At 41.6% G+C, this 13,536-nt stretch overlaps 1 protein-coding gene across 2 annotated transcripts; it reads right to left on the bottom strand.

Moving 5' to 3' along the window:
• Positions 1-8,430: 8,430 nt before the first annotated feature.
• Positions 8,431-11,205, bottom strand: LOC103754555 (cytochrome c). 2 transcript variants are annotated; one of them, XM_018075633.2, is made up of 3 exons: positions 11,104-11,205; positions 10,163-10,339; positions 8,431-9,994 (listed from the first exon to the last, which is right to left on the bottom strand). In XM_018075633.2, exons 2-3 carry the CDS (start codon positions 10,329-10,331, stop codon positions 9,846-9,848), a joined length of 318 nt encoding a protein of 105 aa, XP_017931122.1. In that variant the 5' UTR covers positions 10,332-10,339; positions 11,104-11,205; the 3' UTR covers positions 8,431-9,845. The 2 variants fall into 2 exon arrangements, with proteins under 2 accessions (XP_017931122.1, XP_017931123.1); XM_018075634.2 differs by having other exon boundaries at positions 11,108-11,128.
• Between the last annotated feature and the right edge of the window lie 2,331 nt (positions 11,206-13,536).

The raw sequence follows: 13,536 nt of genomic DNA, 5'->3' as shown, positions 1-13,536 counted from the left end.
ACCTACTTGCAAATTTTAAACAAATGCATATTTGTCCACAGTTAAAAAGTTTGAAGCATACAATTTTACAGTTTTAAGTGCATACCATTCCTGAGAGTAGTTAAAACTTTGCTTCTACTTGTAAAATAAAATACCTGCACCACTTAAAACTTGCAAAGAAACAGTTTCAGAGACAGCCACAAGACTGTACAAACTCAGACTGATTCCACCTACATTTACTGGAAAACATAGGTTTAGGTAACAAAATAACAGGCCTTCCTTTAAAAGGTGGCTTCATGAAAAGGGAGAAGGTTTCCTCTGTGGTTGGAAAGAAACTGTAGGCATGAACAAGTCACAGGACAGAGTCTCAGAGCTATGGGAAACAGCTCTACATAGCAGAGTTCACAAGCCCCTCTTTTTCCTATGCTACCCTCCATGTGTGTGAGAGAGAAGGACCTCAGTTAAAGAAAAATAAAAGAAAAATGAACAAGTGATTGTGTTTATGCAGGTACTCCGTTAAAAATAGTTTAAACCAAACATCTTCTGGCTGAATATTTTAGCAATGACTACAACCATTTATTTGATTCTCTGGAGACATGTATCTGTAATAGCTGTAGACAGCAAAGGAAAGCAGGATGGGTCACCAGAGGATCAAACATTTCAGAATTTCATTAATATTTGCTTACTCTAATATGAAACTCCAAGTTAAAGATTCTCATCATGCTACTATAAAGCTTTTATTTAGACTTATGCAACTGTGCTACTGAAAGTTAAGAAATCTGCCTCTGAAACCTTTTGATGTTGAGTACTGTCATAAAACATACACTTGATATTTACTATTATTTTCAGTGAAGTTTCAAGCTCTCTTATTACATTAGGTCGATAAAGAGAAATTGAGCATATGATGCGCACCAATGAAGTGAACTTCCACAGATGAAGTAATAAGAAATACTTATCCAATAATTACCTTGTATTTGAAGTCCCTCAGGATGAACTTCAAGCAGTTAGACAAATGGAAAAAAAAAGGAAAGCCCTTATGATTATGTTATTATATTCTCGCATGAGGAAGGGGTTGGCTGGGCCATTCAGAGACTCTCTGAATTAAAACCTCTTAGTTCTTGCAAAACAAATGAACAAACAAATAACAAACAAACAACTTAGAAGAAAAAAAAAAACAACATCCCCCTAAACTTAGAAGAGCTTACAGAAAATGAGGATCCCAGCTCTTTCAGTTAAGCAAATGAGTGATTGGATTGCCCAAGAAAGACCTGGAAAAATCTGAAGACTAGCTAAGGAATCACTGATCTTAGTGACTCTAAGATCCTGTGCTGTTCTTTAAAAACCCAACTCTGTAACCCTAAGGTGAGAAAGAAAGGATGTCTGGAAATTTTAACATAGTAGAAAGAAAATTACACCTACCTGGAAGATCAGTGGAGGTTGTCCCCCTTTTTGAAGAAGTCAAGCGTGTTCAAGACCTGGTTACTGGAGGTTACTGCTGCAGCCATGCAGGAAAAGGAGCTGCATTGAGGGGAGTTGAGGGGTGGCAGATATTAATGGTAACGGGCAGTGGGAAGGTTAAGATTTAAGATAAATCTGGGTGGAAAAACATCTCTTGGCATACCACCCCAAACAGGAAACTCCCCCAGACTGAACCTCTACATCACAGTGCACAAATTGATAACAGTTTCTGTCTCTTTGTCCATCCCTTTTTACCCTGTTTTTTTTAGGAGGGAGCATGGGACTCTGAAAGGCTTCCCAGAGCTATTAGTAAAAGCACTCCAGCTGCCAGACACCAAACTGTCATGGGTGCAAAACTTGTGACAGTGCTGTCTTTGGGTCATGGTGTGAAGCCCTTGGAGGGGAGTATCCCAGCTCACTCAGGCAGTGGGAGAAGCCTTCACTGTGACCTTTCCTTCTCCTGCTTTCCTGGCAATAGCACCAGGGCGATACATAGCATTGATTTGATTGTATGAGAAAAATAAAACTGCTTTCTCAAAGGAATAGTTTTCTTGAAATCTTAAGATTATTGGAAACCATTTTCTGAGAGAAAAACAAAAATTTGGCTAAAACTGATCAGTCAGAACATCAGGCTGCACTATCTAGAAACTGAAAACTGGTGTTAAAGAGCCAGAGAGGCAAAGAGCCAGACAGATTGCACTGCAGTAGATGTAGATTCATTGGGCTTTGGGTCCTTTTATTTTCACTTCTGGAGGCTTTCACGATGACTTGACTTTCAGTTGCATTCTAGATTGGCACAGAGCAGCTCAGAGAACTAGCATCCTTAAATTTAAAACAAAATATATTGGCAATGTAAATGTAATTTAGGCCAAGATCCTTATCAGTACTTTTTATACAATCCGGCTAAAAAACAAAGGCTCCTTTTCATCCTGACTCAACTGCGTGACTACTCTCTCCTGTGCTAGAGCCCCTTTTGTTACCCTTTTATCTATAGTATATTCACCATGTCTACTGAAGGTTACTGACCTGTACTTTTCAGGTAAGATCTGAAGTTGGAGTAAACTTTAAAGCTATGCCATGAACTTCAGTGTAACTCAAGCATGTTGTGTCAGTGGTGACAATCGGCTCTGGCATTACTGAAGAATCAGAGCTCACAGCCCTGCAAAACATCATTTGATATGTGCACTGAGTAAACATCACACCATTTCTCAGCTGGCTGATCTGCTAACATGGAAAATATATCAGCAAAATCAGTGGAAGCAAAGTGCAGACTGCTGGAGCCAGGTAGCTTCAACTGGATGACTTCAATTAGCTGAAGCAAAATTAAAGGTATCCAACCAAAGGATATACTCACTGAATGCACACCCCACCCATCCACCCCCTCTAAACCTTCCACTGAAGATAGACAAGTCTGGTTTTTGTTACTTCTGGGTTTCCAGTGCCTTTCCTTTCATACTGTAATATCTAGCTCAATAGGTGAAAGCACAGGTGAGTCTTTGTCCCTGCTGAACATATAATACGTCATCCTGCACTAACTTTGTTTAATTTCCACTTTGTTTCCCCTTTCTTTGCTTCACTTGTGTCATCTTGATTTATATCTTATGACCCTGTTCATTTGTAGAAGACTACCCTATGTTTTTGATAGATTTTCTGATGTGGAAGAATCTTTCAACAGCAATTGCACCTCTCTGTGGGGAGATTTTTCTGATATGTCATTGAATGCTGGTACAGAGAGAGATGCTGTCTTTCTGAGAATTCAGAGTGACAGCAAACACATATATGAGCTAAATTATTAATGTCTGATCAGACTGTTCCTGGTAGAGTTAGGCACTGCAAAAGAAGCTTAACTTGTAACATACACATTGACCATGAATTGATAGGAAAAAAAGGCAACATGGTCTTTTGAAGAATTGCAAAGGCTTCATGGTCAGGCATGTGCCAGAAAATCCATACTGATGGTTAAATAATTACCATTGATATCCTCATGAGAAATACTCCAGCTAAGTAAAATTCTGACTCAAGGTTACAAATATTAATAAATAATAGTAACAATGCTAATTTAGCTACACGAGTATTACAAAACATCACAGTTGTGAGAGTAATGAGACTGTCATCAAGCACCATCCATAAAATAGTATTAGAAACAGATTTAAAGTGCATTTTTGTTAACAAAGGTCACCATGTACCTGCCTAACTGCTAGTGGAGAAACTATATTACAACCTGTATGTCCATTTCAAGCTTAATACTTCAACTGATGACATCAAAGTAAGCTCCCCAGTAGGAACAAGGCCAGAATATGCATTAGAGATTGTCACCTTTGATTTAAGATTCTTTTGAGAAGTCAGAAAGAAACATTTTGCTAACTGAATCTTTTACCATTTGAATAGACTGAAATTTAATACAGGCTATTTCAAACTCGAGCTAGCCTCATGAAATATAAAACATGAATTGGCTTAGGACTTCAGAATAACCCAAACTTACTGCAGAAAAACCAATCCGCTCAGCTGTACTAATCACCTTCAGTGCTTTTTGCTGAGCACTTACATTAAAACCGCTTCTTGTACAAATGAAATTCGTTTTTCAAACTGTCCGAGGTTTGTTTAAAATTACCTTCAAGTGCAGGTTACAATTCTTCTGCAGCTTTTTAGTACATTGGCTCCCTCTCCTGTTCATTGGGTGTAAGCAAGAAACCGATCAAATTCTGCCAGCTGAAGACGTTTCTCCACGCGTCCATCATTGCTTTTTGGAAGCATGTTTCTGAGGCTCACAAGAAAAGACATTTTCTTGGGTACCCAGTTGAAACCGAACCGTTTTCAGTGAATTAAGAAAAAAATAAATAAAAAAAATTGAAACAACACAAAAGGATTTTTCAAGTCTTTAACTGGAAACTTTTTTAAAGCCCACTACAGAGTTAAGAGATGTGTAAATTAAAGACATCTGAATAGTAAAGTAGAAGAAGCTGTTTGCAGTTCAGACAGTATAAAAGAAGTATAAATTTTAATAGTAACATAAAATGAAGAAGAGAAAGACCAGATGGGTAGCCAACCAGTGACAATTTGTACACAATAATTACGATAATTCTTCATGGCAAAGATCTGTGGAATTGAAAATGTGGTACCTTTCCTATAAAAATACCACTGGAAGGACTCCAGATCTAATATCTAGTATTTGGCCCAGGAAGTGATTGTTCCTCTTTACCCAGCACTGGTGAGGCCACACCTCAGGTACCATGCCCAGTTCTGGGCCCCTCACTACAAGAAAGACATTGAGGCGCTGAAGCAAGTCCAGAGAAGGGCAATGAAGCTGGTGAAGGATCTAGAGAGTAAGTTCCATGAGGAAAAGCTGAGGGAACTGGGGTTGTTTAGCCTGGAGGACGCTCAGAGATGATCTTGTAATTCTCTACAACTACTCGAAAGGAGGTTGTGGCCAAGTGGGGGTCAGTCTCTTCTCTCTAGTGACAGGAGGATAGGATATAGCCTCAAGCTGTGCCAGGGGCCGTTTAGGTTGGACATCAAGAAGAACTTCTTCATGGATAGGGTTGTTCAGCATTGGAACAGAACGTCTAGGGAGGTGGTGGAGTCGCCACCCCTGAAGGTGTTCAAGAAACAACTGGATGTTGTTTGCACTTAGTGCCATGGTCTAGCTGACAAGGTGGTGCTTGGTCAAAGGTTGGAATCAATGATATTGGAGGTCTTTTCCAACCTAAATGATTCTGTGATTCCGTGATTAATAGCAAATAAACTGACAGAATAACTGGAAATAAAATGACAGGAGTCCTATAGGAAACATGGCAAGGTATGGAGAAATCTGATTTCCTTTCCTCTCTGTTTGCCAATTAACAAATCAGCAGTGGAAAGAGAAATATGAGACATGCCCTCAGGGAAAGGCTGGTTACAGTCAGCATAGGCACATTCTTGCAATGAAACCTAGGTAAGCAAGAGCACCAGATTCTTGAGGGTACTAGTGACACGTAGGTGACACTAATGATATTTTTAAAATTCAGTGTATGTGATGCATCTTTCCTACTTGTCTAGAAGCATTATACATCAGGGAATGCTCGCATCACCACATTGCATCTCATACGAAAAAACCCCCAAACAATCCTGAGGTATAGTACAGGTAAAAGCTACCTTCTTTAGTTAGGTCTATTAAAAATTTAGAATTAAAGAAGATCAATAAAAGGCATTGTCCCATAGATTAAGAATCATCAGATATCTTAAAAAGAAATTGTCATCAAACTCTCACGAATGAATGGGACCATCAGCAGCGAATTTCTGCAGATTATTGTAAGAGTGAGAACACTACTCAGTGTTTCCAATAACGGCTTTTGATTTGAGTGCTTATGACCAAAATCTGGCAGTGTGGTAAGATGGGGACAGCAAGCACAGCCTTATATACAAAAGTACACTTCAACATACGAAGGAAGGGGAAGATGCATCTGGAGAGTGGGTGATTCTGAAAGATACAAGGCAGAGGCTCACATTGCATAAGCAAGCTGCATTGAACAGCTTTAATGAGATGTAAAACCAGCAGAGTAATAACTTCTGATTTCTACCGCCAGGTTTATTTTTATCCAACACTGTTTAAAATTACATGCATAAATAATCTGGAAAGAATATACCTCCCCTGCTCCAAGGTATGTGTTTTGAACACTTTGCTATAGTTAGTTCCTCCTTTGCTAATTGTCTTTCTAGCTCTCCTTTTGCATAATGACAGCTCCAACAGAGGCATAGAGCATCTTCTTTCCAGCACATACGTTCAGTTTGGTGAATTCAGCCTTCTGGAAACTTGGGGATGTGAATCTGTATCATGTCACAGAAGCAAACATCATCCATGTCTCTTATCTCCTGTGAGATCTCTAACCAGAAACTAATATTCAAAAGGCGACCATATTTTCTGTATTTCAGATCAAAAAAACAATCCTGGAAAAAAACATGCAAGTACTTACATGCAAGCTCTGAATCATGAGCAGATAGTGACAATCACCTGGAGTCCTGACTCAGTCACTGCAGCACGGGAGGGGACAGGATTTCACATCCTTCCCCAGCATAACATTTCCTACTGCTAGCTCTGGGCTGCTCACCTCCCAGAATAACCTGCTTTTCAGGACATCAATTTGAAATGGTTCAACTCATCCTGTATGCAGTAAAACAGAGACTTCTGTTGGCTTTGACCCTGGAAGAGTTTTTAGGATGTGTTTTGGATAAAGGCAAATGACAAGGCTTAATACAGAGGTAAATGTGTGCAACTCAATGGTCTTTGATATATGTAAGAGACTAGAATATCTAATTCTTATCTATTAGTTGTTTAATTTTTGTTCTTCCCCACAAAAGAAGCATAATGTATCACACTTCTTTTGGATCACTGATACTGTATTTTATACTGAAAAAAGGAAAGTATTACACAATCCTATACAAGAGAAGATCTATCAAAATGAACACATCTTTAACTGAAGCAATTATCTACAACTGGATAGGCATCAACAAATGGAACTTTCCCAAGTTAAGTTGTTTGTAGAGTGGTTACACTTGAATTAAGACTCTAAATAAACAAAATAGCTTCTGTATCACTAAATTTCAATGGAATGCATAACTAATAGATGTTATAATTTTAAAAGTATCCTACTTAAAGTCATACTGTGAAAAGGTGTACTTTTGGATTCTACCTTTTCCTCTCATTATTGGCAATCTTCATTCCTTTGCATAAGTACATGTGAAAATATTACAAGATCAGTTTTAAAGGCATGCCCCACCAAAGCCATAAACTAGTAGCCAAGAATCATTTCTATGAGATGTTGCAATGTTTGGCAATGGTGCCTTGATTCCCTAATTTGGAACTGTAAAGGAACCACTGAAATGCCAAGTGTCTAGACTGATACCACTGTCAGAAAGAAAACCACTAAACGTGGTACTTCATAAAACAAAGGCAAACCCCACTCCTCCTACTCTGTAATATAAACCAGAAATCAAAGAACTGAAGCTTGATTACACAACTGACCTGGATATCTGCTTCCCACCCTGCAAAGAACCCACCCAGGCCCTTGCACTAAGAGTTACCTCAAGAAGTGGTAGTCTAACCTCCTTCTGTTTCAGTATTCTTTATCAGATACTAGAAACACCATAGTATTGTGTTTGTCCAGTGGCAAACAGCTGCGAGTTGCCTACAACAAATCTTTTATGTATAGGGCTGCCTAGGGCTGTATACATAAAAAGATGACATTCTAAAGGTCTGAAGGGCCTTTTCCCTAAAATGTAAACAAGGATGCATGCTCAGTCTAAAATTAAAAGTTACATTTTCTCCCTCTTCCGTGGTACATATAAGCAGCACTTTTCTTTGTACAAAGGTCTCTGAGGTACAGATAGAACAGCCAAGCTCAACTGTGTCCCCTGCTTACTCTGGGCAAAGGGTCACTCTGCTTCTTCCTGAAGTTTTTCTGAGGAGAGGTAGCTTACTTTTTGTAAATGGTTGCCTGTGCAGAATTAAATGGCACCTTACCAAAAAATACTCTTCTCTAATTGATCTGGAGAAGAAACAAGTTGTAGAGAAGAGGAACTTAGAGATCATGGTCTGTTTTGACCTCATAAAGGTGCTGACAGAACAGTGTCACAACTCTCTCCATGCAATCCACCATAACCATTTTAGAAGACTGCAGAGTTGGGTATGGTTACATTCTGTATCTACAACTGCTCTATCAGGATTTTGGCACAGAGAAAACTAAGTTCTGCACAGCCATAAAGGTGCTGATAAACATCACTTCTGAAAACTGGAACAGTAATAAACTACTGCAATTTGAAGCTCTCTCTTAACAAGCTTCTAGTAAAAGAAGTTGCTGTTGGTTAATATTGTCTGTCTCCCTAATTGTAAGAAATGGTGCTTGCAAGTTAGTTTGGAAAGAAAAAATAATCACAACACATATGGTAGCAACCACTGAGACCATTGTTAGTAATCTTAGTTCTTTTCATGCTTAATTTTGAATAACAGCTCTTTGATGCTTAGGCACTAAGCACACTATTTTATTTGATATAATTCAACTCAGTCCACCCTACAGTACAGCTACAGCTTTCAAGCTACCTTGATTTATCTTCCTTCTTACTTGGGAATCACAGCAAAAGTGCTGTTAAGGAGCACATTGATAAAAAAGCTTTGCTGGTTCTAGTCCAAAATACTTTCTAACTCTGCCATGCTTTTAAGTACTTCTCCCACCAACTCAAGTAGCATTTACTTTTTTTTCACATGGAGTTTTTGTTTATTTGGTTTCCTAATGATGTAAACCTGGTCACCTACAGTTTTTCACTTAATTCCAGACACACACAGTAAAAGAACTTTAATTTTTTTTTTTTAATTTACAGTATTGATTGCTCCAAGTTATGCCTTACTGTTGGTACACAGTAAATACATTCTTCTGAACAACTTGCTTAGTATGAAAAAAAAAACCCACTTAAAACGTTAAAAATGCTTTACAATGGGTGAAACAGAACCTTCAGAAGTAATGACAGGCTACAGCCAGGCACAGAGGAAGACCACTCATTTTTAAGTCTACCAGCACATTCATTCCTGTACCCCTTCATCTGAAATAGTAACAAGATTGTAGGTGAACGCTCCTGCTGAATTAAGAAGATTAAATAACTCTCAGCTTGGTCTTTAGCACTTGTATTTCCAGATCAGGATGTTTTTCTGTTCTATTCATTACACTAAGAATGGCTGTTTTTAGAAGATTTACTGAACAAAGGGCTTCAATAACACTTCAAAACTGAAGATGTTTCTGAAGGGGAGTGGTGCATGCAGTGTCAAGTCTGGATGAATCAGGTAACATACTTCCATCAGATAAAAGACAAGTGGCTGGGCACAACTGCCATTTCACAAATACTTAAATCAGATGAAATGCATTTTTAATGCAAGCTTTAGACAGATTAATATATACTGCAACACCTAGCACTGACTAAATTTAGAAAAATATTATGTTGGGGTTGAGCGTTTTAAAGTCTTTCTTGTTTCGCTGGTGGGGTTTTTTTTAAGTTTTTAAAGTAATATAACAGAAGATGCCAAAAACCACCCTGCTTTTTAATCTGAAGGAGCTGGGCTGTCAAAGCTATTATGTGCTGCTGACAATTACTCATTTGATTATTTATATACATTTTTTTAAACAATGAAGAGGCAGGAAATGCTTTTTGTTTTTTTTGTGTTTTTTTAATTTTTATGATCATGAAACCAATTACATAGTTTCTGTTAAGTTAATGGCTGCCAAACAAATGTGTACTCCAGTGACCCATCGTGAGCAAGGTTATCTGATGGGTCAGACAGATTTTCAGGTTAGACACAGTACATGTAAAAATAGAAAGTTTAAAAACCATCACAGACATTTCCATTGCCATCTCCTTTGTGAAATAAATAAGGCAGCAGATAACTTTTACTTTGAAGTGGCATCTTTGAGGTATGCTATTAAGTCTGCTCTCTCAGCCTTCTTCTTAATACCCGCAAAAATCATCTTTGTTCCTGGGATATACTTTTTTGGATTTTCCAAATACTCCATCAGAGTATCCTCACCCCAGGTGATACCTAGAGAGAAGGAAAAAGAAGATAGGTAATGACTTTGAAATAATAGCGAGAACAAGAATATAACTGTGTTTATTATTTTAATTTTTGGCAGATTTTAGTACTTCTAGAACTATCATCGAGAACTCAGTATTTTTGTTCCTTAGCTCAAAAGAGCAGCTTTAAGTTTACCTTTGTTCTTATTAGCATCTGTGTACGAGAAGCCTGCAGCTTGTCCAGTCTTGCGTCCGAACAGGCCATGCAGGTTGGGTCCAGTCTTATGCTTCCCTCCCTTTTCAACTGTGTGGCACTGGGAACATTTCTGGACAAAGATCTTCTTGCCCTTCTCGATATCTCCCATTTTCAGCACTAGACCAAGCACACAGAGGTCAGTATTGCCATTTCAAGGTCAGCGACCGAACAGAAACTTTAAAAGTGCCCCACTGGTTTACAAAACCAACATCTGTTGCCCGTGGGGCTGGGAATTCTCCAGCACACGGTGTATCCACAAGCTATAGTTTCTGGGCTAGAAAATTAGTACAGAACTACGTATAAGATACCAAGGTGTTAAACATGCTTGAAGAGCAGGAAAAGCCTTCCCTCAGACAAATCGCCCCACGGCGCTTGAAGGGCACGACGACAGCTTGTGAAGAGCAAACTTAACACAACGCCTACATACAGCTCGTACACCTGGAACAGGAAAGTTTCCTGGTGACCAACAGCCCCGTGTAAAACCCCAGGACTGTTCGCAGGTTTTCCTTTCTAGCGGGAAAAGCGCACCAGTAGGGCCGGAGGGCGGCGGGCACCGGACTGTCCCCGCGACCCCGGATGACCCCAGAGTCCCTGTTGGCGGGAGCGCCCAAGGGCGCCCGCCGCCGCCTTGGCCCCGGCTCCCCCTAGCGCCGAGCTGACCTTGGGCTTCTCCTCCAGGGTCCGGCCAGTCTGTGAGGCCGCCGGTTCCCGCCCCTGACCTTCCCGCTGCCCTCGGCCACCGCCTCAGGCCGCGGCCCCGGAAGGTGGAATGGGGCTCAGGACCACCTAGGGCGGCCGCCCGCCTCCGCCCGCTCCCCGCGCTCCCGCCGAAGCTCCCCGCCCCACACACAGCCCAGCTATCCCCGGCCAGTGCCCGCTACCTGCCTGCCCAGCTGCCTCGCTGGCGCCCTTCAGACCCAAGCTGACCCTGCGCTCGACACCTCCCGCCTCCGTCTGCGCCCAGGACACGCCGTACTTCCGCCCTATGTAACCCGGCGCCGCCGCACAGCCAACCTATGCCGTGCGCGCTGGGACCCACCGCGACCCCCTCGCGACAACCAATCAATGGCCGGCCCCTTAGAGCTCTGACTGGTTGTAACGGCTGTCCCGTCAATTTACGTCACGGCCGCGGGCGCTAGCGGGGTAGGTTGCGACCGGCGGGCCTGAGGACTTCCTTCCTGCCCCCGCCCCCACTGCCGGCGGAAAGGCGTCACACGTCACTCTGGGACGTACGGCGCGCGTGGGAATGGGGGGCAAGGCTGGGGGAAACGGGCTCTAGCGCATGCGCACAGCGCCAGTCGAAGCAAGGGTCGCGCGGTCTGGACGGGCACGTGGCCACGGAGGAGCGGGGGGCGGGGCCTGGTCAGTGACGTCACGGGATCTACCCCCAGTCCCCGCGCACTGCGGGGGCTCCTTGAGGGAGCGCGAGGCGGGGCGGGCGGCTGCGAAAGGAGCGGGCGAAAGGAGCGGGCAAAGGGCGGGATCCAACCCGCGTGTCACGGAGCCAAAGTGAGGGTACTTCGCCTCAAAATCCCCCTTGGTGACACTACCCATAGCGCCTGCAGTGTGCTGCCACGTGGGGCTGGGGGGAAGCAGGTGCACGGCTTTGTGGGATGCCAAAATAGTACCGTCCTGAGGAAGATGAGAGGCTTACAGAAGGGACCACTACCTGAACGTATGAAGGTGTCTCAGACGTCAGCCCAGCAGGCTGGGCAGCGTGGTGGTGCTTAAAGAGAACGTGTTGATATTCGCATAGTGTGGGCTTCCAAGCAGAATATAAATAATGAATTCCAGACATGACTGCCATCTCACTCTGCTTGGCAAGGTGGAGGAAGAGCTCTTAGAAAAGCCGAGTGTCATAACGCCCAGTGTTCAGAAAAGGTGGACTGTTTGCCTTAACAATGGGCATTAAAACTGTGAGAATTTCCCACTGTCTGGCATTTGAAAAATTTTTTTTCTGTGTGTGCTCTTATGCTGTGCTGGAACTGGTGTAAGTGTGCGCCCGTAATTGCTTGTGGAGCAGTTCTCATCTGAAGTGCCAACATGAAACAGAAAGAAGTGAGGACAGTAAAAATACATCAAAAATACATCAAAGGTTCTTCTGATGGCAGAATTTTGCAGATAATTCTAAGTAAGAACATTTAGAAATCATCACTCCCTAGCTCAGACAGTGTATTCCCTTCCAGTGCTTGTTGTGTCTAGAGCACTCTTTTTTTAGACTTTTTACATGATTGTAAGGACTGAATTTGATTTAGTAAGGCTTCTGTGTCTTAGATGATTCCAGGAGCCAGATGTATGTAACTTAATATCACAAGACACGTGATAAAACCCCTGGTCTCTCATATTTTTAAAGGAGGAAGGAGCTGAAAGCACCTTTTAAGCTGCTCTAAGAAATTACAGCAGTGTAAATTCTTAAGCTTCTTTAAGCACTTGATGTGGACTGATGCCCAGCTGACATCTGTTCAAAGGTTCTCCCTTTCTTCACAGAATGCAGACTTCAAGCATCTGTAGCTCTCTTAATTTCTGTTGCATTTTACCTTTTAAATTTTTTCGTACTGAGCATTGCACGTTGTGCTTCATAGTTAACCCTTCTGATGCACGTGGAGGGGCATTGTAGCAATGTCTTTTTAGGTTTTTTCCAGGAAGTTGTTTTTGAAAACTGCAGCTTAATTCAAGACAACCAAATTGTTTTTTGTTAAACTTTTGAAGTAAGAAAATAAGGCTCTTGGGGAAAATATTGAACCTGTGAGGTTTTCAGTGCTAAAGATTAGTGTACTGAAATCAGTCTGTAAAATGAGCTGTTATTTTCTGAGCCTTACACCTGATGTCTGCAATGTGACTGACTGCCAGCAGTCATGATCCAACATGATACAACAAAGAGTATTTGTGGGTTTGCATACTGTATTGTTACTGGAAGCAGAAGTTCTACCTGATGTAAAAAGACTATAGTTTAGAAGATGTGTTTTCACAGTAAAAAGAAGTATCTTGAGTGGAAAGGATTTGTCTTGTCTGATTAGGTCCATTTGGGCATTACCAAGTGTGGATTTGGAGAGACACAGTGGTAAGAGCTGGTCTGTAAGTAAAACAGGAGGTGCAGGAGAGGGGTTGTTCAAACTGCCCAGTGTTTACTTTTTGAAATGTTCTCTGGTAGGACAGACTAATAGTGAAATTTTACTCTTCTCTGCTAAATATGGCATCTGTAGTGTGTGTGTGAATCCCGCACATGTCGTATGACTTCCTCTGCAGGACAGAATATGTTGTGGGACTTCCAGAGGCAACACTGAAGACAAAGTCAGGGCTTTTCTGGCTTTGTG

This window comes from Manacus vitellinus, unplaced genomic scaffold (assembly GCF_001715985.3).
Source record: "Manacus vitellinus isolate BGI_N305 unplaced genomic scaffold, ASM171598v3 scaffold_3_pilon, whole genome shotgun sequence".
NCBI lineage: Eukaryota > Metazoa > Chordata > Aves > Passeriformes > Pipridae > Manacus > Manacus vitellinus.
The sequence above is the reverse complement of the archived record's forward strand: the minus strand, read 5'-3'. Positions and strand labels throughout refer to the sequence as shown.

Excerpts from the sequence above, each read along its gene's own strand:
- LOC103754555 (XM_018075633.2), bottom strand. The coding sequence starts at position 10,331 with ATGGGAGATATCGAGAAGGGCAAGAAGATCTTTGTCCAGAAATGTTCC. Across the intron at positions 9,995-10,162 it reads AGATGCTAATAAGAACAAAG|GTATCACCTGGGGTGAGGAT; the intron begins GTAAACTTAAAG and ends CCTTCTCTCTAG.